Genomic DNA, 27,372 nt, shown 5'->3' on the forward strand with positions numbered 1-27,372 from the left:
CTAAGGAGGCTTGTGGTGAATGGAGGGGGAGTTTGTCGGTCCCGTTTGTAGCAGAGCGCAAGGGAGGTCTGAATTTCATTAGCTCTGCAAATGGAAAGTCTCCACATTAAGTACGAGAAGGTAGTTCCATATAGCCAACTTATTTCTAATTGCTAGATATTTAATTACTAATCCCTTGTCTGATGCTAGAACAAAGGGCAAACATTAGCTGTCTCACAATGGCCTCTGTGTAGTCACAGATGGGTGGAGAGGCAAAGGGAGTTCTCCAAGGCTGCACAGCAAGTTGGTTGCAGAGCCAGGAGAGAGCCCTCTGCTAACCATCCCTATCTAGGGGGAGGGATAGCTCAGTGGTTTGTGCACTGGCCTACTAAACCGAGGGCTGTGGGCTCAATCCTTGAGGGGGCCATTTAGGGAACTGGGGCAAAAATTGGGGATTGGTCCTACTTTGAGCAGGGGGTTGGACTAGATACCTCCTGAGGTCCCTTCCCACCCTGAGATTCTGTGATTCTAACGCCACTGTCCTTCTCTGTGCTACTTTGGACATGATTCAGTATCATCGATACAAGCTCCTTTGTTTATGCAACCCACTCAAACCCAGGGAAGTGTCAGGCATCACTGCCTGCCCTGTGCCTTATCCCATGCACAGCTGGGAAAAAAGAATACATTTCTACATTGCTAGGTCTGGGATGTGCATGCAGTCCTGCTTGGACTCCTCCTCAGGCCTTAAGCAAACCACGCAAGGCCCAGCTTTCAAAGGTGTTCAGCACCTGCAGCTCCCCTTGGTTTCAGCTGCAGTTGTGCTTGAAGATCTGGCCCTTAACTCTCCTGCTTTGGTCTTGCTGTTTGCAAGACTGGGATAATCCTGCGCAGTGCTGTGCGGGTTGATGAATGTCTATCATGCCAAGGACCACCTTTGTGGGGAGAACATAACTTTAACATTTCCTGCCTTGTGTGCAGGTCACACGCACCCAACCTGAGTGATCTCCTAGACGTATTCCAACATTGGTTCACGCACCTGCCTGCATGGTTTCTCTCTACCTGGGTGAGTGCCTCGCACAGATCCGGCACAGCTCATCTGAAATATTTTGGAACTTGTTATTGCCTTATTGGGAGTGTATTAAAGCTCAGATTGTATTTTCCCAGTCCCTCAGATGTCACACTTCTGCCCTGTTTAAATAGATGTAAGCATCGACAGAGGAGTGACACATCCCCTACCTGCCCCTTGTGCAACCAAGTCACTCCCTAATTTTGCATAAAAATTCACCTCCCCCACGCATCTCATGTCTACCATGCATTGTAAGCTTATTGGAGCCAGAATTGAGACTTTTGTCTGTAATGTCCTACAGAAAAAATGATTATTTTGCCTCTGGCTGCTCATTCCCCTTCATCTGTCTCCAGTAATGTCCCTAGGAGAAGCACACATTGGTAGTGGTGGATTGTTTCATTTACATTTATTTGGACCCCTGTGATTTTTGCTTCTTCTTCGTGCCTAAAAAACTAACCCAAAAGGCAGGGCGGTCTTGTGATGCACTAGCGTGGGACTCAGGAGATCTGGCTTCAGTTCCTAACTCTGCGACAGACGCCCCTGTGTGCCCCTAGGCAAGTCACTTAGTCTCTGTATGCCTCAGTTCCCCACCTGTGAAGTGTGGAGAATACATCCTTTTTCTCATCCTTTGTCTACGTGGTTTATTTAGGACTATACATTCTTTGGGGCAGAGACCGTCTCACACTAGATATGTGCAGCCCCCAGTGCAATGGGGCCTTGATCTCACTTGGGGCCTCTAGCCGCTTCTCTAATAACTGTTAACAGACATCCTTAATCCACTGCCCTGTGTCATTCTAATTCCCCGTCATGCAGGGTTGGGGAAGGCCACAATTACCAGTGCCTGAGAGGCTTGCCCCTTCAGCTGCCGCCCCACCGTGAAATGATGCTTTCCCAAGGTTAACCTCGTAGAGTTGGTGTGGTTTGCAGCTAGGAAGGGAAAGCCAATAAACCCCAGTGGCTGAGGCAGCCTGCCAGCATTGTTGGATGGTGCTCAAGATTTTTTTCTCCATTGCTTTAAAATATTGAACACCCACGTTCAGGGAGAAAAAATATTCCAAGGCTTCAATGGCAATTCATGATGAAGGTGCAGCACATGTCCTATCATTCATCAGGTGGGCCTGTAAACCAGCAACACTGTATTTCTGCCAGAGGAGCACTCCCGAAAGGTCTGCAGGGAGACGGAAAAGTTTCTTCCGCTCCGAGGGCACTGGGGTCCTTTCTGGCCCATTCAGGGTGCATTACCCACATTAGTTTGTCTTAAATTGATGGCAGATGGGGCCGTAATGAAGATAAATGAGGGGTGATCTTCCTGGTAGATTAGATCTGGCACTGGTGAACACGTCTGCTACAGCAGGTTTGAAATGCCCTGGGTGGAGTACAAGCCCTTCTCCTCCCCTTAATCTGCAGGAATTCCACCAACACCCTTTGGCGAGGAAACAAATTGCTGTGAAAATTGCATAATGTCGGAAACCCAGAGGAGTTTGGAAAGCCCAAGGGGAGGCACCAGAGATGAACAAACCTGACCTTGAACCAAAGCCTTGCATCAGCTGAGAGAGGCTGGGAGCTGCTGGTGGGCGCTCTACTGCCTAATATGAGCACCGTTCAAAAGAGAAACCGCCTCTGCTCCCTCTCCGCTGGCTGCAAGGCCCAGAGTGAGGTACAACGGAGATCCGGGGACAATGGCTTTGCACCATGGCCACGCAGAAGTGAACGCCTCTGCTCCAGTGCACGGTGCGTACGTTGTCGTGTGCCCCGAGCCTGCTGCTGCTGTGCGCCTGTCAGGTAGGGAACAGCTGCTAAAATGGCTTGTTGTTAACTGGGATGAAACATGTGAGTGACAATCGCAAAGCGAAGGAGTTCAGGCGCTTCGGCCTGACTTTTGGAAGAGGCAGGTTTAAAATCTGGACTTGATAAAGCAAGGTTGAGAGAAGACTTTGTCCTGCCTGTCTAAAGGACACATCAGTGCCTGGAGGCACCAGCCTTTTGGGCAGTGGAAACCCAGTGCACACATGGCGAAAGCAATTTCATCCATCACAGGAGTTCAGCAGGGGCTGGTAACGCGCTGCAGATACAGACTGGGCCGTAACAGATGTACCGTCTCGTAGTGCTGATGAAATGCCCCCTCTAGTCCGTGTTCACACACACACCCATCCAGTGCTGCACGGGCCCTGCTCTAGGCTGGCCGAGGGGTGAGTTCTTTGCCACTGCATTTCACACAAGACTCTAGTTAAAGTTTCAGCTCATTACCTTGTCTATATGAAAAGGATTCAGCAAGGGCCAGACGGGGAGCCCCTTCCACACCTGGGCAGACCACACCAACTTGCCACGCGGAGGCAGGGATTCACAGCTTGGCTCACCAGCAAACGCTTTAGATTCCTGGGATGCGTCTAGGTAAGCTGGTTCCCCCACTACTTCAGCCTAGTCACTCCTGAGGCAGAGCTGGGTAAAATCACAGTCCAGGGCAGGAGCTCATTCCGAACAGTGAAATGGCACAGGCATGGTTTAAAAATAATAATAAAAAAATCCCTTTGCTTTAATCCCTCCCTGCCCCCGTTCTGCTGGCTGCATCTCTAACGGCTGAGTGCTCGAGGAGGCTAATCATCAGAGAGTTTTCCCAGCTCTCTGAGGCGTGGTGGAAATACAAAGAGGTACAGAAAACAGACAGGACTCCCCCCCCCCCTTTTTTTTTGCAGCTGAAAAAAATGTAACCATTGAATTGTCCATTGCCATGGAAACCAGTGGGCCATGTTTCCACGGAAGTTGGGTTTCATTCCAGTTGCTTTAGGGTTATGATACCTTTGCAAACTTGCATGAAAATGTACAGGGTCAGCACGCCGTTTACTCGCCTGCCCTTCAGCAGAATGATTGATCCTGGAAACCCCGTGACACTTTACTTAGCCATCACACAAGCATGACTCGCCCTGGGCAAATAGGGAAGCAAACTTGGGGAGGAGAGTTTAGAGGCATCCTTTACAATTTGATTCAGTATCGTGGCATTTCATATATATTTCCTTTAAAGGACTTGTATAGAATGACACAAAAATGAACTATACATGTAACCCAGTAAATACACTGCTGCAAACCCACCAGGCGGGAGGTAGTGTATCAGACACACTATATTACAGTTTTCAGAGTAACAGCCGTGTTAGTCTGTATTCGCAAAAAGAAAAGGAGGACTTGTGGCACCTTAGAGACTAACCAATTTATTTGAGCATGAGCTTTCGTGAGCTACAGCTCACTTCGTCGGATGCATACCATGTGTTTCCACGGTATGCATCCGATGAAGTGAGCTGTAGCTCACGAAAGCTCATGCTCAAATAAATTGGTTAGTCTCTAAGGTGCCACAAGTACTCCTTTTCTATATTACAGTTAACTCCTACGGCACAATACTGCCCACCACAAATAGTGGCCCAGTCTATATGCAGACATTACACTGGGTTAGCTAAATCCGTTTCTGAACCAATTTAGTTAAATTGGTGTGACCTGCTGGTTAGGAAAGTCTTAAACCAGTTCAGAGTGGCTAACAAATCAATGTAAAGCACCCTTAAACCAAATGGAGAGCTGACTGAGCTGAGCTGACTGAACTATACTCATTCAGAAATGGTAGTTGGTGCAATTTCTGTGTGTAGACCAGACCTAATTTAGGGCTTGCGGTGGTGGGGGGCCAGGGGTAGCGTGTGTGGGGTGCTAACAAATATTTTTTCAACTTCAATTCTGGTCAATAATGTGGAAGTTTTAGCAACTCAGCGAAACTCTGGAGGTTAACCTAGTACACTGTGCAGTAAGGCGGCTTACACAGAGACCTGCCTGCCCATAAGGCAGCCAGCAGTAGGGACAGGAGGCTGGAGTATATGAACCATTGGTCTGTTCTGGTGGGACATGTCTGGCATGCTGACGATCTTCACGGAAAGCCAAGAATGATCATTTCAGTGGAAATCTCACTGGAAGACGGCACCATGCTTTAAGCAGAGTGGGGAAGCAGGTTGGTTTCTGTACTGGAGACTGTGCAGAGAAGCTCTCGCTCCCAGTCACATGTGTAGTAATGCACAAAGCAAAGAGCGCTGGTTTCTGATATAAGTTTATAATGAATTTTATCTTAAAATAATAAAGCAGTATACACAACATACAATGAGTTTTACAAAGAGCCACTGTTATATTAGTTTACTTTAACACCTACCAGTATCTTCACAGACTCTTTGCTCTCTTTCTTTCTCACTCGATGGATATTTTTTTCCTTTAGCAGTTATTCAGATTTTGGGTGACAATTTGCAACTCTGCCTGTCATCTTCATTGAGGAGTGGAAGAAAAGTCCACTTACAAAGAGTTGCTCTTGTCATCTTATGTCTATAGTGCAGCCGTGCATTAACATGCTGGGTCTGTTTGAGACCATCGAGCTTCCTTAGGCTTTGCAACATCCTTCCTTGGGCCTTGCTAAAAACAAAGCAAAGAGAGAGAGCTTTCTGCAAGGATTTCATTGTTCGCTCTAGGTTGGTGATGGTGGTTTGGGTTTTTTTTTGGTTTTCTGGTGAAATTTAATTTATAGCAACAAAATTCTTTAGGGACACACAGGGACCAGTCACTCACATTCCGATGATCAGTCTCAAGTTCGTAAGCAGCTGCACTGACCTTTTGCAGGATGACAATGGGCAGAGGAAGCTTCACAGTTTACGCAATGATTGCAGACTCCTTCTAGGGAAGGGGATAGTTTTGCTGAGCAAGTTGGAAGGGTCCACGGTATCTCCTGGGAAATGTAGTCCTGTCATTAGTGCTTTGCACAATTAATTAAATAAAAGCCATGCAGCTGAACTGCAGCTCCCGGAATGCCATGGCCCATGGAGCACAGGTCGTGCCTGACTTTGTTTTTCCCTCTCTGCTTCCCGTCTCCTCACGTCTGGTCTAACCACTCGGCCCGCTTCGGTGCTTTGCACGTGTGCACATCAACGGTGTCCTCGCACTCCTTGCAGCGCACGGCGCAGCACCAGTGGAATTTGCACTCGCACTTGGTGATACGCGTGACGCGGGTGGTGTCATAGCCCCGGCCACAGCACATAACCTCACAGCCGTCAGTCCCACGTGACAGCTTATGGCACACGCGACCCGCCGTCCCCAGGGAGCCTGTGGGAAGGAAGCAAGGGTTCATTACACTGTCCCTGCTCAATCTCGCCATGAATGAAAACGCTCCATGGTGGCCCCTTGCATAGTTCTTGGGAGGATGTCCCACCCATTGCTATCAGGGGCTCTCTGCAACCAACTACTGTCCATCCAGACTGTAAGGTCTGTGGGCCAGGGCCTGCCTGTTTTGTTCTCTGTCTGAACAGCCCCTCGCATGATGGGACCAGGTCAGGATTGGGGGGCCACTAGGCCCTACTGCAATATAAGTTGGAGAGACTGAGTTTAAACACATGCTGTTTTAGAAGTGTATGAGCTCCTAATTTACTGGCTTTACATGGTAGGTTCTTGGGTGCAGGGATTGCACTGTGCCTTGTGGGTTAACAGCAGTAAGTTTACAGATCTATGGACGAATTGTCTTTCTGCCTTAGCATTCAGCTCCCTCGCCCAGAGAGGACGTGACTCCTTACACAACAGCCCTGGCATCTTTCTATGCAATGCAGAGCACAATTTTCTGGATGAATTTTCAACCAGCCACATCCTTGAACCATGTTTCATTTGTATCCTGTGGCTCATAACTCACAGGGCAGATGGGTTCAGAAATAGAGACACTTTGCCCCAAGCTGCTCTGAGAACTGGCCCCCATGGTAGAGCCTGGTCATATGAAGTGGCCTGCCTTGAAGTCCCGGATCCTGTGTTAAGCCCATAAACAAAAGCACAAGCGTGGCATCTACTGGCTAGTGCTCAGGAATCACTGGGACCCAATTCCCCATGATCCTGCACCTCAGGCTGATGATTAGACCAGTGCAACATGGGTGGGAACCACTGCCACGTTGGCATGGTGCCATTCCACACTCACTCTCCACTGGTGTAAATGACTGCACCAGGCGCAGGGAAATGGGGAATTGGTTCCCACACATGAGGGCCTCTGCATGCATGGACCTAAATGGGATCAGCTAAGCCCCCTTAACAGCAGCAGGGAAATACCCAGTCATGCATGCTTTAAACAACACGGAGAGCCTCTGCTACCTTAGCCCCTCATGCTGCCCTGGGGACCTTCCTCGCACGTCTACCTGTGTGCACAACCAGGGCTAGCCCTGGGCTCAGGCTCGCCGCTGCTCGTTTGGAAAGCGCTGCATACCCGGGGTGATTTCCCAGCTGCCTTTCCTAGCCCAGAGCCTTCCAGCTGCACCAGCTCATCAGCCAGAAGGGCTGGGAAGCTAGACCCTCGTGGCAGCTCCTAGTGTGTGAGAGGTGGAGATTTGGAAGCAACCTCCTAAAATGGCTGAAACTCTCCTATTAAACATCCCCTCAGATTTGCTAATCTTCCCTGCCCACCCCAGCCCACCCTCTGTCCATGCACTAATCTGTTCTCTGAGCCAGGTACAGGCCACGGCTATCCCCCTCACCCCCCTCTCGTCTTTGCTGTTTGGCTCTGCATTCCCTGGGTTTGCTCTCTCGCTGTGCCTGGTCCTGTCTCCCCTGGGGTGAGTTAGTTGGAGCTGGATGGAACACACAGCAGCCCTCCCTTGAGCTCTCCCCACTAGCGCGTGTCAAATTCCCTTCACTTCTGGTTTAATTATCCTGTATGATGGCTGGAGAGGCTGAGTTACTAGGAGCAAAGGTTTATACACAGCAGGAAGCTACTGGACCTGGGACCTGTACCAAGCCATCGGCAGACAGCTGGCTTGAGTGTCCAGTTAAGTGGCCCTGGCCAACCCCGATTTAGAAGTGGAAATGTTTCACTCCAGTTGTGAGGTCCTCTCCAGGGCTAACGGCCTTTGCAAAGCTGTTGCAGCTGCCAGTGAACTGGCTTCTCTGGTCACGCAAAGAAAAAAACAAGGATCGGGGCCTGGTGCTGCTCTGAAAACCCCATTGAAAGGTTTGTTCATTGCTCTCTGCAATGGTCTAGGTAGGTAAGGGAGACTTTGAGTGACTGAAGATCGCTTTGGAAGATTTTGCTTAGCTTTGCCCTGGTGCAAATGAATGGGGTTACTCTGGATTAACACCAGTGTAACGGTCAGCCAGACCGGCTGACTCCCAGCCTCTGAAATGGAGACAGAGTTTAGATAGGACTAGTTTAAACTTGCAGGTTTAAACTAGGGTAAATGGTGAATTCTCTGTAACGTGAAATCTTTAAACCATGATTTGAGGACGTCAGTGACTCAGCCAGAGGCTAGGGGGCTCTTTCAGGAGCGGGCGAGGTGTGGTGGCCTGCAAGGTGCAGGAGCTCAGACTAGATGATCATGATGGTCCCTTCTGACCTTAAAGTCTATGAGTCTATTGGCGGATGCAGCAAGGTCTAGTGGGAAGAGCAAAGAACTGAGACAGGACTTCTGGGTTTCCAGCTCTGTCCTCTGATTCACTGCAAAACCTTGGGCAAGTTACTTCACTCCTCTCTACTTTGATTCCCACTGCGGTAACATAGGGTAATAGTTACTAGAGGGGGGGTTGAAATTTTGTCAAAAAGAATGGTCAGTTTTTCATTCAAAACTTTTATTTTTGACAAATGTTCATGTTTTCATTGAAAACAAACAAACTTTTGGGTATTAAACTGAAACTGTGCTAGATTTGGGGGTTTCATTTTTTTATCAAAACCCTCTCCCCTTGGGGGAGGAGAGGGAATTCTTTCCTGAGCAGCTCTTGTCACTTCCTGCTATGCAGGTTGATGTTTGTGCAACGTAAAGTGCTTTGCAAGTCTCTGATGGAAGGGGATAGTGTAACCCACACACCTCCTGCATGTGGTGTTTTGACCCATCTACTGGCACCAAGCCCACTTAGTGAGAGAGATAAAAGGAGTCTGCTCTACAGCCTTAGCTAACATCCAGTTGGCCTTTAGCTCATGCAGTAGAGATTCATGCACTAAGCTCCAGAGGTCCCAGGTTCAATCCTATCTCCTGGGGACTGTTGGCATTACACTAGTGCCGTGTGTGGGTTTAGTATTTGGGACACGTTTTAAACAACTCCCCCAAAACAAGCAAGACTGAAAAGTCAAGTCATTTGAGTCTCTTTTCTGACTGACTTCACGGTGCACGGCACAGCCAGGACGTCAGGGCATGTCTACACTGTAGCTGGGGGTGAGCCTTGCAGCCCAGCTTGGCAGGTTGTCTGCACAGCATTTTGGAGCCCTTGGCAGTGAGCCTCCTGCCCCGACTCCACAAACTTGGGCTAGCACTGTAGAGACAGCTGTGTAGACTGGGACTCTGACGCCTAGGGATGCGGGCGGGTTGGAGAGCCTGAGCTCCAGCCTGGGCCACAACATCCACACTGCTATTTTTAGCAAGCTAGCTCCAGTGCTTGTGTGTGTCTGTCATCCGGGTCCAGGAGTCTCGCTCCAGCTGCAGTGTAGACACACCCGCCGAGTCCAGCCGCAGAGCCCTGCCGTGCATGGCTGCAATCGCAATGGAATTCCAGTTGCATGATTAATAAACCACGGGCTATTTGGTTTTAATTTGCTATGTTGTTAGGGCTTTTTAGAGCTAGTTGGAAAACGAGTCATTGTGAAACGTTTTTGAATTCTTTTGCTGCTTTTTAGAATTTTTTCACAAATTAAAAATTCAGACCAAAAAATCCCCAAATGGTGAAAAAAATTATTCAACAAAATTTAAGTTTTTTTTCCCTACTGACAATTAAATTTTTAATATTAGCTTGTCAGAAGTGTGTGTGTGTGTGTGTGTGTGTGTGTGTGTGTGTGTGTGTCTGAGTGAGAGAGTCGGGTCTGAATATGTCCTGGGCCTGGCTTGATGATTCTTTTGCTCCTCTTTGTGAGTTTAAAAGTACAGGCATGTCTGAAGTGGCCCCGGCTGGCTGTGAAGGTTATACCAGGGTGGCAAAGTTTGTGGTTGGTTTATTGTGTGTTTTGGTTGATTGGAGCACGGCTTTGCATCCGGAGGAGGGTTCATGGTATTTACTGAAACCTTCGTGCTGCTCCATGGGGTTGCCAGGTGCCAAAGGCAGCAACAAACTGGTCGTGAGCGACTTCTGCCCTGTCAGTTCATCCAATTTTCCGCCGGCGTATGCACCCCCTGCTGGCTTGATTGCAACACGGCGGCAGCTATGGCTGGGCTCCCTCCACGTGGGGCAGAAGCCAGCCGTGGGTCTGCATGTGTGTGTGATGGGGTGGCTGAGGTCAAGGCGAACTCGTGGTGAACGGGGGAAGTCCCGGATGACTGGAAAAAGGCTAATGTAGTGCCAATCTTTAAAAAAGGGAAGAAGGAGGATCCTGGGAACTACAGGCCAGTCAGCCTCACCTCAGTCCCCAGAAAAATCATGGAGCAGGTCCTCAAAGAATCAATTCTGAAGCACTTACATGAGAGGAAAGTGATCAGGAACAGTCAGCATGGATTCACCAAGGGAAGGTCATGCCTGACTAATCTAATCGCCTTCTATGATGAGATTACTGGTTCTGTGGATGAAGGGAAAGCAGTGGATGTATTGTTTCTTGACTTTAGCAAAGCTTTTGACACGGTCTCCCACAGTATTCTTGTCAGCAAGTTAAAGAAGTATGGGCTGGATGAATGCACTATAAGGTGGGTAGAAAGTTGGCCAGATTGTCGGGCTCAACGGGTAGTGATCAATGGCTCCATGTCTAGTTGGCAGCCGGTGTCAAGTGGAGTGCCCCAGGGGTTGGTCCTGGGGCCGGTTTTGTTCAATATCTTCATAAATGATCTGGAGGATGGTGTGGTTTGCACTCTCAGCAAATTTGCGGATGATACTAAACTGGGAGGAGTGGTAGATATGCTGGAGGGCAGGGATAGGATACAGAGGGACCTAGACAAATTGGAGGATTGGGCCAAAAGAAACCTGATGAGGTTCAATAAGGATAAGTGCAGGGTCCTGCTCTTAGGACGGAAGAACCCAATGCACAGCTACAGACGAGGGACCGAATGGCTAGGCAGCAGTTCTGCAGAAAAGGACCTAGGGGTGACAGTGGACGAGAAGCTGGATATGAGTCAGCAGTGTGCCCTTGTTGCCAAGAAGGCCAATGGCATTTTGGGATGTATAAGTACGGGCATAGCGAGCAGACCGAGGGACGTGATCGTCCCCGTCTATTCGACATTGGTGAGGCCTCATCTGGAGTACTGTGTCCAGTTTTGGGCCCCACACTACAAGAAGGATGTGGATAAATTGGAGAGAGTCCAGCGAAGGGCAACAAAAATGATTAGGGGTCTGGAACACATGACTTATGAGGAGAGGCTGAGGGAACTGGGGTTGTTTAGTCTGCAGAAGAGAAGAATGAGGGGGGATTTGATAGCTGCTTTCAACTACCTGAGATGTGGTTCCAGAGAGGATGGTTCTAGACTATTCTCAGTGGTAGAAGAGGACAGGACAAGGAGTAATGGTCTCAAGTTGCAGTGGGGGAGGTTTAGGTTGGATATTAGGAAAAACTTTTTCACTAGGAGGGTGGTGAAACACTGGAATGCGTTACCTAGGGAGGTGGTAGAATCTCTTTCCTTAGAAGTTTTTAAGGTCAGGCTTGACAAAGCCCTGGCTGGGATGATTTAATTGGGGATTGGTCCTGCTTTGAGCAGGGGGTTGGACTAGATGATCTCCTGAGGTCCCTTCCAACCCTGATATTCTATGATTCTATGATTCTAAGGGGACTGGAGGGACTAGAAGGTAGAAATACCTCGGGGCTGCTGAGGCACAGAATAAATGTGGGGCGAGTGGCTCATTTAAATGTAGAAACCGTTTGTTCATTGCTATTTTCCTCTCCCACAGATTGCCTGGGTACTGCACGGCTGGGTCCGGGGAGCTGTGCCAGTTGCCAGGGAAGCCGATGGCCGGGCAGGGCTGTTTGACCTGGTGGACAGAACCGTCACACAGGAGACCGGTGGTTTTGCCACAGAAGCTGAGTAGCAGCGACTTGGGCTTCTCTGCACGTCACCCCAAGCCCGTGCGGTGTGGCTACTGTGACTCAAAAGCCTGCAGTAACAGCTCGTGCACACCCTGCCTGGCTGCGTGCTGGAGCAGTGTGTCCACGAAGGGCCTAGGGAGTCTCCGATCACATACACCAGAATTGGGGCAGGTGAAATTCTAGACAAACCGGTGCAACGCAAATCTCTGTCCCAGCAGCATTTCTGCCCCTTGCTCACGTCTAGTGCGGGCTGCTGCCCAGGGACCATGCTGATACCTTGGAGGGCAGGTGTGGGCAGCAGCGGTTGGGCAGCAGCTGCCTGGTAATACTGGGGGATGGTTCCCTGATATTCCTGGGCCCTCAATGCACTGTTTGAGCATATAGGGTAACCAGATCAAACCTGCGCTGGTTAGAGCTGGGTCCTGCGCTGTGAAGGGCCCTGGTGGTGGGTGGGTGGCAGAACGTGGGGAAAGGCACAGGGACGTTTGACAGGAGTTTCCTGAGGCCAGTAAGGCGAACTCCAGTGGGCTGGCTCCCCCCCCGGCTGTTGGGACTCCGAGCTGATTAGTACATTAGGCTGGAAGCCCCAGAGGAGAAGTAGCCACCACCCCCTCGCTCAGTATTGAGTGACACCCAGCGATAAGCAGGCTTACAAATGGCTGGGGGGTTCCCAGAGCGGGGCTGCCTGTGTGGGGCTCTTCTGATTCCTTCCCAGCAGCAGCCTGACAACTGCCATTCACCATTTCCTCACACCTGGACGTTTGTAGGCTTGTAAGGGACAAGATTCACAGCCGACTGAGCTGGTATTTTGCTGAATCCCTCCCCTGCCCTGTTGCCTGAGGCACCTCTGATTTCCCAGGCATACAGCACAGAGCCAGCCCCCTTCATGTCCTTCGTGCTACCTACGGCAGCTCCCATAATCCCTTGCTTCTCAGCCTGGCCAAGTGGCAGCTGTCTGCCAGTTGCACTTTCACAATCACAGACTCTTCTGGCTGGGAAGATGTTGTTTGGTTTTTTATTTTAATTTTTTTCTTCTCATGAGAAATTCCACAGTAAACACCCTCAGGGGCTGTTTTGCAACTCACTGGTTTTGTGGGGCCTCTGAGGGCAGAGAGAAGGGAATAAATATGGCTCTGAAACCTGGACACCTTCCACAAAGAGATGGAATAGCAGAGAATGCACAGCGTGTGCTGTAGGTTACCCTACATTCTGCCTTGCTCTTGCAGCCCCAGCCCCAGTTCAAACCTCACTTTTTGCTAGGCAGCGCTCTACACATGCAAGCCAAATGCCAAGCAGTAACTGCAGTATGGCTGTAGCATGTCGGTTCCACGATATTAGAGAGACAAGGTTGGGGAGGTGATATCTTTTATTGGACCAACTTCTGCTGGGGAGAGAGACAGTTCTGGGCTAAAGAAGAGCTCTCTGTGGCTCGAAAGTTTGTCTCTCTCAGAACAGAAGTTGGTCCAATAAAAGAAAAGACCTCACCCATCTTGTCTCTCTAAGTGGTAACAAGGTGAGATAGCCCTGCGCTGCCTAAATTTGACAATTGGGCTGAGAACGAATAGTTCAAGGGGTGGGTTGCTCTTTAATATGGGTTGTGGGAGTCCTACCCTGGGTTAGTGGGAGGCTGCAGGCCTGACAAGGGGCTGTGAGATGTTTTGCTAGATTCCCCGCCGCACCGGCCATGCAGACAACTGTTGGGGCAGGTTCTTACCTGCTGACTTGTCCATCACACAGTAATCAGGAGAGTTCTCAAAGTACACCAGGTCTGTTTTGGTGGGTTTCCTGAAGTTCTTGTTGGCCACGGTGAAGCCGGTGCCATCCTGATTCATTGTCACCTGGATGGCCCCGTTGTATTTCTTCCTAAGGTAATCCCCAGTTTTCCGAAAATCTGACATTGCCAACCAACAAGTCCTTAGGGTGCAGGAGCCGCTGACTCCGTGGCATTTACACTCCAGCTTCAGGAATCGCTTTACAGCCTATGAGAGAAAAGAGGCCATGAGGAAAAGGTAGGGCCAAGACAGCCCATTGCACTCACGTCAGTCAGATCCCAGCCACGGACGTTCAGCCTCCCGGAGTTGCTCACTGTTTCGTGCCCACATGGGATGGTGGTAGCTCATGGGAAGAGGCAGGGAGTTCTGTGAGCCTTCTCAGAAGAGCCAAAGGGTGGCTTTGGAAAATCATGAAAGACTGGCTTTTGTGAAGCCCCCTGATCACCCCAGGGAACCGAGCAGCAAGGATTGAAGGTAGAAGGTCTCTGCCATGCCACAAACCTCTCTCCCCTTGCAACACCTCTGACACCAAAAGGCCACAGGCATGATTTACGCACAGGACACATCTCAGGCTATGTCTACACTATGCAGTTTTTAGCGACAAAGCTGTGTTGCTACAGCCATGCTGCTAAAAGGTGCACAATGTAGCCGCTGTGCCGACAAACAATTTCCACCCCCAACGAGCAGTGTTAGTGTTGTTGGCAGGAGAGCCGACAAAGCACTGTTCATAAAGCATCGGTAAAACTTTTGTCTTTCGGGTGTGTGGTTTTTTTCAACGCCTCTGAATGACAAAAGTTTTGTTGTTCACTTGCCAGTGTAGACAAAGCTTCAGTTGAAAGCAGGTCTGTGGTACTGCTCGTTATCTTGCCCTGTGGCCATTTATCCTGGAATCGGGGTGGGAGGAGTGATAAGACTGATTGAGCGAAGGAAGCTTTCAGCATTTATGAAACTGAGTTCATGGGCTGGGGACAGGTCAGAGGTTAGGCTCTGTCCAGAAGGGGATGCCCTTTCACAGACCCAGGCCCGACTTCAGTGCTAATGGGGTGTGACGGTCAATAGTATTATGTTCACCATTTTTACAAGACTATGATAAATTTTGTACAAAGTATGGCTTGTTAGGTATCATTTGAAACGTTGTAATCTGCTGAACATTATCGTCCTGGTAAAATGTGTGTATCAGCTGTGTATGTAAAGTTACCAGTTTCTACTGTATAACGTTGCTGTAACATGTTCCAGAGTCAGACAGGCCGACCTAAACCAGTTCTTCAGGGACACTGGCACACCCAGACAGGTATCAACACAGTCACCTGGGTTATCACTTAGTTCAGCGACCATTCTCCAGCAAGGGAAGGTGTGAATGAGAAATCTACATTTCATCACAGGGACAGTTCAACACTCACGTCCTCAAGACACTACTTGGCACCAGCCCCCAGCTGGGGGTAATCCTCAGAGGGGAGAGTGGTATAAGAATGAGTGACAGTGGCCTCAAATCACCTCTCTCTCCCTCATCTCTACTCATGGCAGCTGCAATGCTGGAAAGACAAAGAAAGCATCATTGAACTGGGAGAGCGGTGGTCCTGGCTGGCTTTTCAGCTAGTACAGACTGCTGTAAATGTATGGCAAGACAAAACCTTTTGCCTTTCAGTTCACTTAGCTTGTTAAGTTAGGTATTAGCTGGTGTTTTACTCTTATTTCTTTTGTAACCAATCCTGACTTTGATGAATCATCACTTGTAATCACTTACAATCTATCTTTCTGTAGTTAATAAATTTATCTTAATCGTAACCAGTGTGTTTGGATTAAAGTGTGTGGGAAACTCCATTTGGGATCACAAGGTTGGTGCATATCATGTTCCATTGATGAAATGATGGACTTTCTATGAGCTTGCACTATTCAGCAGTGTGCTGAGCAGTACAAGATGCACGTTTCTGGGGGACAAGGCTGGGGCCAGGAATCTGTCGGTGGTCTTCTGCCATGTAATTCACTCGTACTGTGCAGCTGGAAGCAAGTGACATGCTGGAGGCTGTGTGTAAACTGGCCAGGAGGGGCTGCTCACCAGTAAAGCAGTGTGACAGGCACCCCAGCGTGGAGAACTGAGGAGACACAGCTATTCAGCAGTCCAGATTATACCCTGGGGAATGTCACATGGGGATCAGCCTTCCTTGAGGCCAGTGGGGCTGCAGGGAGGGCTGCAGGCCCTGGTGGCCCACCGGATCCATCTGCTCCCCAGAGTCTGCAGGGAGCTGGCAGGTGACCCAGCGCTAGGTGACCTGGCGCTAGCTGCTTCTCCATGTTCCCAGCTGCTTGTGCAGAAGCCTGGGCTCTTTGCTGCAGAGAAGAGCTTGGAAGCAAGCAGCTCAGCCATGGGGGCGGGGGCCACGGCCAGTCTGGTTGCCTCTGAGAGAGTCCCAGTTAAATGGGGAATCACCCCAAACATGGGGGCCCTATTGTGCCCTGGGGGCTGGATGTGCTGTTCCCAGCCCCCTTACCTTCCCCCCACAAATGAGCACTGCTGTGCTACAAACAGCCAAGGCGGGGAGTCCAGGCAGGCAAGGGCATTCCTGCCAGTGGGGCTGGTGGGGGAAGGTGTGGGCTGGATCGGGGTCCCCCCCTCCCCTGGCTGGAGAGTTAGTGCCTCTGGCTGGGAATCAGCCAGCAGCTATCATACCCCAGAGCACCCAGCTGGGGAGGAGATGCCCCAGCTAGGCAGGGAAGCTGCTTTCCTGCCAGGCACCCTTGGCCGACTAGGGCTGCAGCAAGTGGCCTGGGGCAGCTGCTGCTCAGTTCCCATGATCCATGCTGTCCCTAGGTGCTCAGCCCACATGGGGGTGTGACCAGCTGTGCCCACAGCTTGGCGACAGCCCTGGCTGCTGGGCGCCAGGCCGGGCACGGGGGGGGGCCCTTCAGGGTAGGAATCCAGACTGCAACCTGCCCCAAGGTTGTGGCCTGGGCCGGCTGCACTCACCGGGCTCTGGCGCTGGCCCGGGCCTGGACCCTGGTACTCACCGTCCTCCCGCAGCGGTTGTTGTGCAGGTTCATCAGCGCCCGGGCGTCCTTCACCTTCTTCTCCTTGGCGTCCACAAAGGCCTTGGCGAACTTGATCCCGTAGTGGATGTTGTCGCTGCAGCCGCCCCAGTCGAACTCCCCTCGCTCGTCCTTGGAGCGGCCGCGCTTGAGGGGGTCGCAGCTGCAGGCTTTCAGCTCCCCTTGGCTGCAGGCCCGGGTGATGGCGTAGACGACCCCGGCTGAGGAGATGGCGTAGACGAAGGCCGCCTCTCTGCTGCCTGCCGGGGGGAGTGAGGGACGGGCGTGAGGGTGTGCACCGGGCTCGGGCAGAGGCAGCCCCAGGAGAGCAGGAAACCTCAGAGATACCCCAAGGTGTGCTTGGCCCACCCTGAGACCCCTCCAACAGGGCTCCGTAGCCTCATTCTGTCCCCCCACGCTTCTCCGGGCGCTGAACCCACGGGCGTCAAAGCAGCCAAGGCCACAGGCCGGGGAAAAGGCAGGGCCTGAACTGAACCTGGCCACCAGTTCCTCCCAGCTCCGCCCGTCTGCTATGCCCACTGCCAGGGGGGCACTGCTTGGACTCCATCTTCCTACCGCACGAGGCAGCCTACCTTACCAGGCAGCTGGCTGGCGCTGCCCACGCCTGCCTTTTCTGCCCCATGGCCATGCCCGGGCTGACCTGGAGCTAGCTGCTTTGGACTGCTAGGGTCCCGGCTAGCTTGCAAGCCCGAACAGCATGAGCGGGGCACCTCACCCCGGGGGCTGGCTGGCAGTGCTTGCATTTCGTCCCCCATCACGCTGCCCGGCAAGAGCAGTGCACGGCATGAGCCAGGGCGTGGGGTCATGCAGAGCCAGGTGGTTGCCAATGAGGGGGTGACAACTGCACTGAGCCAGGGGGAACTGGCAGCCTGGCCGTGCCGGTCTTTATCGCTCAATCTCCACTTCTCCCTCAAGTGACGAAATGCTTCCGCCCACAGTCCCGACAAACGGCTGCTAAGCTCCTAGGCTAGCCCCCTGGGGTTACCAATTTAGGGTGGATGTATTCCTGGAGGTTTCATCATAAGACATAATCTTTAACGAACTATTCATCTTTAATTCCTGGAGTCTCCAGGACAATCCTGGAGGGTTGTCAACCCCAAAGCCCCCTCACCTCTCGCTCTGCCGGGATGCCTGCCCATCACATGCCAGCCCACCCCCTGCCTGGCTGGGGTCTTGGCAGCTTGGTAAATATGGACAGTTTACCTGGCCCCCCCCCACCTCTTTTATTTGTGGGATCACTTGTTGTCTCGTGTCATGCTTCCTGAAAGCCTTGTGGGGCAAGGCCTGTCTTTTAGCGCCTGGCACAAAGGCCCCCCACTATCTTACTGGGCCCTGTAGCGGCTAGTGAGAAACAAATCACCCCCATGTGTTACCCCTCCGAGGGACTCTGACCGCTGGCTAACGGGCTGGGTTCGCGGATCCACGGGCCGCAGTGCGCTGCTGGCCCAAAGACCCTGTCCTGCTGCCTGGCTGTTTGAAGAACTCCAGCGGCTCATTTTGCCCCCCGGTCATTTTGTAACCTCATTAAAAAGCAACAAGGGGACTTGGGCCCAAAGGAGAGGCTGTTAACGGTGGGTGGGTGTGAATGAGTCCAGGAAGCAATGCAGCAGTGTGGCACGGCGGGCTTTGAGTGGGCGGTGGGGAGCACTGCTAAGCGTAATGGATCTTAGTGCGTCCTCTGCTGGAGGAGCTGGAGGAGACGGGAGATGTCCCTAGGGGCTATCCAGCAGCCTTGCTGGTCAATATTCAGCACTTGCACCAGCCTGTTCAGACCTCCTTTGCTGGACAGTTCCCCGAGACCCTGAGCACAAGAGGAGCAGTGTAACTCGGCTCTGAGAGAGGGACCCAGGGATCTCCCTGGGATGACAGTGGGTGGGGGGCGGCTCTGATGAGCACAGAGCTTGGGGTCCTGTTTGGGATATGCTCGAACTAGAGCTGCCCTCTGGTGAGGTCAGAGTCTAAGGTCCCTGGAAGGAACAGGGAGATAAAGGGGGCGGCCTGTTGGCAGATAGGAGTTCCCTGGAAGAACAAAGCAGAGGCAGATTCCAGCAGATCCCTGCACAGAGCTCTCCCCACGGCAGATCCCTCACCTCACAAAGCCGGGCTTGGGGAGCATGAGCTTGAAGTGGAACCTGGGCGCACAGTCCAACCCCTGAGAGGGATGCCACGGACAGCGTGACAGAGGAGAGACCCAAGGGTGTTAGGGTGCTGAGAGCGGAACTGCCCTGGAGGCCGCAGACTGAAAGCACAAGGGCTGGGCCTTGCTGGGAAGGGGAAAGGCCAGAGAGCAGAGCCGATGGAAAGGGGGGCGTGTACAATCGCACCATGTGAGGGAAGATTGAGGATTAGCTAGAAAAGACACCGATTGTCCTGCCTCTCAGGGTAATTTCTCAGGCATGCCCAGTGTGCCTGCTCTTGCTGGCGAGCTTGGCGTTCTGCAGGGCATTGGCTGCAAACCTCTAGCTGAGTTCCCAGCTCCTCACACCGCCCTCTGTCCCTCCGTTCCCTCTCCCTCCCCTGCTGTGGCCAGACTGAGCAGAGGAGCCCTTCCATCCTGGGCAGGGACAGCTGTCGCCTTCTCATCTCCCCCTCCTGCGCTGGGAAGCGCTTACAACCCCAGCCTGCCCGAGCTGCAAATGGCTGGGCTGCAGGATGCCCCAAAGCAGCACAGGATGCCGCCTGGTATTCTACGGTTCTGGTTTGAGTTCACAGCTGGTTTTATATGTTGCAAAAGCAGCTACAAATCAAAACCATGCAGCGGTGCACTGAGGAGGGACCCTTTCAAAGGCAGCCTCAAAGAACAGAGCGGCTGGGGAGGCCGCCCCGTAACTCAGCATAGGCAGTTCCAGGTGTCACAGGCTCTGCATTCTGAACATCTGGGTGGACAGGGATGAAGGCCAGCAGTCCCTGGTCTCTATCATATTCGGGGAGCAGGGGGGGCTTAAAGCCATTGGTTGCATCTGATTGTGGGGGGCCCATAACTCCAAGAGGTTTAACCCCAGCCTCTGCCCTTGGCTCTGCAGGGACAGGAAGGTTCTGACCCAGCAGCAAGCGTGCCTCAGTCAGGGACTGGGACAGTTCCCCGGACCCATCTCTCCTGCAGGCTGCGGCTGACAGTGCTCCCCCTCTGCCTCCTCCCACCCTTCCAGCTTCCCTCCAGTAACCCGCACTGGGATCTTTCAGGATCTAGCTAGCTCCTTCCTCCGCTTGCCCTTCTCCCTAGGCTGCCTTGCCTCCTAGACAGTCCTGGATGTACAGTGAGGGTGCCAGCACCTCTGCCTCCTACCCGGGGGTGCTCAGACACTCACCAGGTGAGTGATCTGGGGTGAAGGAAAGCACCTTCCCAGCTGATCTTGGCCTCCAGGCCCTGTGGCTGAATGTGACCCATTGCATCGAGGGGGAGGGCAGGTGGGCAGGCAGGGTGGGACAGGACAGGACCATCTATCTTCTTGCTTGATCATTCTGATTCCAGCCTCATCCACAATTGATCACACATGAATTAAAAATACTCCCTCCAGATAGCATTGGGTGTCAGAACCCCTTGTGAAGGGGTGAAAGTTTTGCAGAACTAGGAATGAGGAAAAGAGAGCTGATTGGCTGAATGGGCTGTCAATCACCCAGAGAAATGGGGCAGGACTTCCCTTCCCTGCAAAGGGTTCTGGGTAAGGAAGCCCTCTATAAAACTGGCAACTGCAAGCCAGCTTCTCAGGGCTGCTGGAGGAAGAGTTACCTAGAGGAGCCTGGCTCTGCTTGAGTGACATTATTAAAGGTATTCTTTGCTGTTATTGGCCTTTATTTAAAATAAGTCTTGGTATTGTTTGTTTAAACTTTCTGAGCTGGGTCTTGTTGTTCTGTTGGACAGTTTTGTGGCTCCACTGTGCCACACCCCTCTTCCTCCTTGCTCTTCCTTCTCCTCAGAGTAGCTGAGTGACAACCTGCCCTTCTGCCTAGCGAGCACTTCCCTCTGCTCCCAGGAGATGCCTGCATCTTTCTGATGTAAAGTATTTCCAACAGGCTGGGAACTCTTACCCTAAAAGAAATGAGTCTTTTGGGGTCCCCTGGACTTTGACTGCTAATGTGGGGGGGCATTGTGGACACTCTAACCTTAGTTATTGTCATTTCCATGGATGTAGGAGCTACAGTATCAGATCTGTTCAGTGTGGTCACTGTGGCATGCAGGATGCAAATTGTTTCCCACTGTTTGAGCTCATGGTGTGCCTAACTCTTGTAACTTTGTCACAAGTCTCATGGGATTTGGTGCTTTTTCTTAAAGCCCCAACTCCTGGAGTCATAGTGCTATGTGAGAATCTGATTTGTCTTTTTAACGGGAAGTTTCTAGTGCGACTGGTAGCCTGAAAACCTGGCCCTCATAGGCCAGGTGGAAAACAGACCTCAGCATTCACTATTTTTAATCCTGTTTTTTAAAGTAATCTCTGGATATTTGGGAACCAGAGTCCTGATCTGTGTAAGCACCGAATTGGCTGTGCTACCTGTGGCCAGGGAGTGAGGACCAGAAGCACTAGGTCAGATGACTGGTCTGTGGGGTCAGTACCCTTCCTCCCTAGCTCGCTCTCTAGAGCAGAGCAATGGCCGCACAGAGTGCTGTGAGAGAATGGTCTGGCTAGTTCAGCAGCCAATGCTGGAGGCTTCAGAGAAGGATGCAGTCCTGCTGCTGACCCATGGCAATTACCTTCTGATTTATGGTACAGTACACCTGTTGCCCCTCCTTGTCCCTACATCTTGGGGCGGAGGGTCACTTCAGTGCCAGGCCTATGGCCCACTCCTCTGGGACCCAAAGCTGTGGTTGTCCTGAGATCTAATTGCTCTCTGTCTTGGCTTCCCTGTCATGTAGGGAGACAGCAAGTTCCCATGTGAGCAGCTGACTCCTGGCCAGCCCTACTTTCCAAATATTTGTATATCCCATTACTGTTTACATACATGCCTGTTCTTCAGAAGTGTCTCCTTCCCCCACCCCCTCCTGTCCCAGAACAGTGATAGGCTCCTGTTACCGCCTGATTAACTTAGAGAATAGTCATGCTTCCAAGGAAGTAACCCAGTCTGTCACACATGGCAGCCGAGCCACAGAGACACAAGGGCAGAAGAAGAGGTTCCTAAGTGATTCTTGAGTGCTGGCACAATAGGAACTCTAAGCTGCCGGCTTTACAAGGGCACCTAGCTGATGGATAGCGGCGGCAAGGGAAGCGGGGGTTGGCTGTACTGTAGGGCTGGGGAGGAGGATATTGTCTGGGAAGGCTCTGGGGCTCTGCTTTTTGGGGGGACTTTAGCCTCTGGGTATAGCAGGGGTCTGGGAGTAGGAAGGTGTGGGAGGGACTGATAGCTCGCGCAGTAGCAATGGACACAGGACATGTCCCCCAGACTCCAGAAGGGCGTTAATATGCCTTCACCTTGTCTGAATCCCTCTTCAGCTGGGCATTGCTCCAGGAGGTGTAATCCCTACCACACTGCTCTGGATGCCCCTGCTGGAACAGAAGGGGCATGGCGTGTTGGGAGCTGGGCTCTTTTGCATGTCTGGCCATAAGTGTCCCTTTCGAAGCTGAGCACACGAAATCTGGTGCCAATGACATGGGACTTGCCCTAGGTTCCCCCAGGGAGTTGATGGTAGAGCAAGAATGAACCCAGCTGCCCTGAATCCTGGTCAATGCCTCAAGCACAAAGCCATCCTCTTTCCCAGGGTGGGTGCTGCACTGCTGGGGATTTGTTCCTGGGTACATAGGAAGAATCCTGTCCTGGCTGCATTCCAGAGCTGGCTGCAATGAACCCTAGCACAGCATGGTTAGAGACACAACTGTCCCCTGGATGGGTGTGAGCGATGGCTCCCATCAAGTCACCCAACCAAGGGCACCGGGCATCTGGCTTCCTACTGATGGGCAGAAGCTTGCTGAGTTCACATCAGGTCTGGCAGGACAGTGGTTGAAGCAGGGCTAGGAAGATGAGCCCAGCGGTGGTGGTGGAGTCCAGCAGGCCAAGTTGCAGGGTTCTGGGGTGCTCAGAACCCTGTGCAAGTGAGATGGGAACTGGCTGCTCTTTTAAGACAGGAGGTGAAGGCCACAAGCTGCAGGGGTGAGTCTGGGAGGGAAGGGGCTCTAGACTGTCAGATGGGATGTGTGGCAAGGTAAGCCCCTGGCATAGGGTGCCTTGACTTTCCGTGAGGTTAAGTTGTGAGGGAAGGAGCCAGGGATCCTCAGTGAAAGCAGATCTTTGGGATCCCCTTGGACCTATGTACTTGTGAAGTAACACTTTCCTTTGTTAGCCACCCTTTCTCCTCTTCCCTGCCTGTTATGCCTTTGGGCCGTGAGCAACCAGTGTGCTACGGTGGTCCCATTACATCACGCTGGTACAAGAAAGGGGTGTGTCTAAAGTTACCTAGCCTCTCTGTGCCTGCTATGAATGGACTGTGGTGGAAATGCCAGTTGGGCCCTGGGCTTCCTGGGTTGCTGCATCATAGCTTTATCCCAATGTGCCATGCAACAGCGCTGTGCAATCTGACTCTCTGGCCTTTCTAGGATTACATCCTCACCCTGCTTTGGATGGGGAGAAACCCAACAGTCAAATGACTAGGAGCATCAATGTCAGATCCTCTAGCAACCCTTTCCCCTCCCTGTGGGTTCTCAACTTCCAGCCTCGCCTTCAGATACTCCATGACTCAGAGATATGAAAGAACTTAAATGCAGAGCACCTCCTAAATCTAGAGGGAGGGACTAGCTAGTTTTCTTTTCCTTCCAGTGTGTTATACAAGGTCTTTATAGATCCTAGTTAATAATCTTCTCTGCAAATGCTCCTTTCCTCTGTCAAACAGAAATTGTCCACCCTCTTCCTGTATCTGGGGCTATGTCCGGGTTTCTCTCTGCCACTGTATGCAGAGTAGAGCAAGTCAGTCTTTCAATCAACATTCAGTTTTGCTGGAAAAACCCAATCTGGTTCTTGATTGGAAAAATGTAAACACAACATTTGAAAATTTTTTTTGGTTAAAACATGCTCTTCAGTTTCATGCTTTGGTCAAAAACCCCAGAGAAATTGTAGAGGGGAAACATCTGTTTAAGAGTTCTTCAAAATTTCCTACAAAAAATAACTGGCATTTTTCAATCAACTCTCCAAATTCCCTCCCATAGACAAATTGCATCCAGGCTGGAGCTGGGCAGTAATTTACCCAGGGCCGGGCTCAGTGGGAAAGGCAAAGCTGACAGCACTTACTGCGTAGCATGACTCTCCCGAAGACGGTGTGGTCTCTGTCCAGCGTGCTGCAGTTCCAGCGGTGATGCCGGAACTGGTGTTGGCATTCCCGGATCCACTCCTTCGCTCCCTCCCCGACCGACTGCATGGTATCGGGGTACCTCTGGCAGAGTTGCCGTTGCTTGTTGACTAATCCAGGGATGTTATCGCAGATCACTCTTGCCCCCAGTGCCCCGATGTACCTGTAGAAAGAGAACACGCTGTGAAAAATCAGCACAGTGCAGGCACTTTATTGTGTTCACGGAGTGGGGTCCCATGGCTTAGAGCAGGGGGGACTTGAAGTCAGGACTCCAGGGTTCTATTCTAAGCTTTGGGAGGGGAATGAGGGTTGGTGTGTTAAAAACCAGGAGTCTGGACTCTTGCTTCAGCTCTGGCCCTGGGAGGGAAGAGGGGTCTACTGGCAAAGAGGGTGGGGCAGAACTGGAAGTCAGGTGTTCTGGGTTCTGTTCCTTGCACTGCCATTCACTCTGTATGATTTGCTCACACTATGGTAAGCTTGGTGTGCCCCAGTTCCTCTCCTTTTTGTGCTGAGTGTTGGATTATGCACTGGGCAGGCAACCGGCTGCTTCAACCTCCCCAGCCTTCCTCCCCTCCCTGCATGCCAGAAGCCATTCTGGGAGGGACTGTTTTGCCTCCTACTGGTGAAGCTGGTATAGACACTTGACTTATGACTGCTTTGGGAGAACATTGACTGGGGGCTAAGCCCCAGTTTTCCCCATCAGCAGGATGGCACAAAGGAACCATGACAGAGGGATGGTGGGTGGAATATGCTTCTACAGCAAGGCGTGGCTGGGGGTGTGAGCACAAAGGTGGTGATTCTCTCCCCTGCCCCCCAGTTTCACGCCTCTGCTGCACACTTGCATCTCTTCCTACCTGGCTGCTTATTAAAGGTCTAATTTTTGCCATTTAAGAGTGGTGCACTCAACGCAGAAGGGATTCAATCTTTATTTCCAGTGGCGTGAGCTTAGCCCTGTTGTCTGATGCCAGGATGGGGAAAACGGCCTACAAGGATCTGTGTTTTGCTGACAAGCAGACCCTTCTCCTTCGGAGGCAGCGCTCCACTCATTGTACTTTATGGGGAGACCTGGAGCGCTCTGCTTGGATTTGTATCAAATTCCCAGTGCTGTGATTAAATCAGACTGGCAGGGTGTAGGGGATGTTGCAGTGCTGAGCCATCAGGGACTCTGTGTCTAACAAAACCCTGAGCTGCACCAAGCCCAGAATGGGAGGAGGGGAGCTGTGTGCTCGACCTGAATTATTGCTGTAGGAAGCAAAGAAACCTGGGGAGCAGGTTCCCCTTCTGAGATGCTGAAGTCAGGTGCGTGAGGGAGGCAGTAGCTTTCAAAAGTGACATTTGTCTGTGAAAGCCTGCTGAACTTTCAGCTCAGGGGATAAGTTACTGCGGTGGCAGCTGATGGAACTGGCTGATATGCAAAACCCTCTAGCCCTGCCTGTCCTTCCTGCCACATGAATCCAGCTCTGCTGGCGGCTGCAGGATTTGATCAAGTAGCTCTTTCCAGCTCAGAGCAGTGGGGCAAACACATGAACCAGCATGGGCAGGACTTGATTATTACCATTAATTCATTTCTGCTCTGCGGCCCCTTGGGAGCCTAATCGAGGAGCAGGCCCCTCTTGTGCTAGGTACTGTACAGTCAAGCTAGAAAAGGGATAGTCCCTGCCCCAGAGAGCATGACCCACAGGGCTGAGGGGGCTGGCCAAGGACACCTGGGCCTAGTGCGAGGGGGCTTCATCGACACTCGTGGTCTTCCATCCCCTCGAGTTACCTAGTGGCCATGCCCCAGTGTCCCCAACAGGGCTGACTGGAAGCAACAGCTGGATGAAGCAGACATGCAGCACAGCGGTGGGTTGAGAGGCAGTGACATCAGAACAAACAGCATTCAGGGGTCTCAGCTGGCCACATGGAATACGGTAGAAGCCCTGCAGTGTATGTTGGGGGTAACAGTGACCCTGGGCTCTAGAGATCCCAATTTTTGCCCCATTCTTTTGTGACACATTCGGGGGTGGAGGGATCTGCCCTCAATAGCCACTGACAGTCTCTCCCCCTTTTTTCCTGCATATGGAAGCACATCCCAGAAATCAGCAGGGCAGCCCAGCCCCGTACTGCCAATCAATAGAAGAATCAAGACCAGTGGGTAAGGACCACAAAAAGCATTAAAATTGCTTTGTCTGCTCAGACTCAGGTCCATCTAGACCAGCCTCCTCTCTGCCAGGAGCCAGGACCAGCTGCCTCGGAGGAAGGGGAAAGAATCCTGCACTAGCAGTGATAGTGATGACCTGCCCCTGGGGAATGTCTCTTCCCCTCACCCCCAATTAGCTAGAGGCTGACTCCTGGCCCAAAGCAGGGGTGTTTATCCCTTCCAAAACACTTGGGTTTTAAAACCCTGACTGCTGCTGTTCTGGATGTTCTCCATCCACTGGCAGCCCCGGCTCGTCTGTAGTGGCAAACGTGCCTTTGCCAAACAAGCATGGTGTGTCCTCGGTCGCCTGTTCCAGTATGCTCAACTCCCCTTCAGCGCCAGACTTCTCTGCTGACTCTAAAGCAACACAGACAACAGAGTTGGGTGGAGAATTTTCCAGATCTAGCCAAAAGCCCTGCCTAGGTCCTTTGTTTACCCCAGCCAGAAAGCAGCTGATACTTTGTGCTTGGAATGGGCTTTGCCACATACCACTGAGCTGCATTGCTGGCTGGAAGAGGAGAGCTTGGGGTGGGAGTCAGATTTTTTTCAAGCCTGTAGGCTGGAAAGAAGACCCTCCCTTTAATAATAAAAGCAATAAATGTGGGTAATATTTCACTGTTTCTCTCTGGCCGTGCTCTATATCTGTCTCAGATAGCTGGCAGCCCCAGGAAAGCCCTGTGACTACAGAAAGGGAGCAAAGGCTTCCCCTCCCACCACCACCTTTTAAAAATATTTTGTTTAAATGCTGGCAGAAACACAAGGTCATCTCAGGCTGGAGCTGTGGATAATACACTCCGCTCCCTATGGCTTAGCAAGCCAGGGCTGTGCTGGCCAAGGCACATGATTTTCGCAAGCCTGCTCATCAACCTTTCATCAGGCAGCAGCAGGGCAGGGGAGGTGGGGAGAGCCAACAGCAGCTCACCAAGTGATCACTACCAGGGGCTGGAGGCCAGTAACCGCCCCCTTGTGCTTTGCTCTAAAGGGAGGATGGGTTATCACGGCTGCCTGGGGTGCAAGCTGGGTTCAGTTCAGCCTGCTCTGGGAGTGTTGCACTGAGTACAGGGGCGCACACAGGGAAGTGGGGTTTTCCCCTCC

The 27,372-nt window shown here is 51.8% G+C and overlaps 1 protein-coding gene and 1 long non-coding RNA gene across 3 annotated transcripts in view; one reads left to right on the plus strand and one right to left on the minus strand.

Moving 5' to 3' along the window:
- Window positions 1-5,107: 5,107 nt before the first annotated feature.
- WNT2B (Wnt family member 2B) overlaps window positions 5,108-27,372 on the minus strand; it is a 43,429-nt gene continuing 21,164 nt past the window's right edge. For both annotated transcript variants that reach the window (XM_048827082.2, XM_048827083.2), the window contains 4 exons: window positions 24,041-24,261; window positions 16,790-17,067; window positions 13,726-13,990; window positions 5,108-6,160 (listed from right to left, as the gene is read on the minus strand). In XM_048827082.2, coding sequence (XP_048683039.1) covers window positions 5,931-6,160; window positions 13,726-13,990; window positions 16,790-17,067; window positions 24,041-24,261 — 994 coding nt within the window. In that variant the 3' untranslated portion in view covers window positions 5,108-5,930. The remainder of the gene's footprint in view (window positions 6,161-13,725; window positions 13,991-16,789; window positions 17,068-24,040; window positions 24,262-27,372) is intronic.
- Window positions 20,489-27,372, plus strand: part of LOC142069741 (uncharacterized) — a 150,376-nt gene continuing 143,492 nt past the window's right edge. Inside the window, exon 1 of the long non-coding RNA XR_012665695.1 lies at window positions 20,489-20,597. This is a non-coding gene — a long non-coding RNA (uncharacterized LOC142069741). The remainder of the gene's footprint in view (window positions 20,598-27,372) is intronic.

The sequence above is a fragment of the Caretta caretta genome, chromosome 21, assembly GCF_965140235.1.
Source record: "Caretta caretta isolate rCarCar2 chromosome 21, rCarCar1.hap1, whole genome shotgun sequence".
Lineage (NCBI taxonomy): Eukaryota > Metazoa > Chordata > Testudines > Cheloniidae > Caretta > Caretta caretta.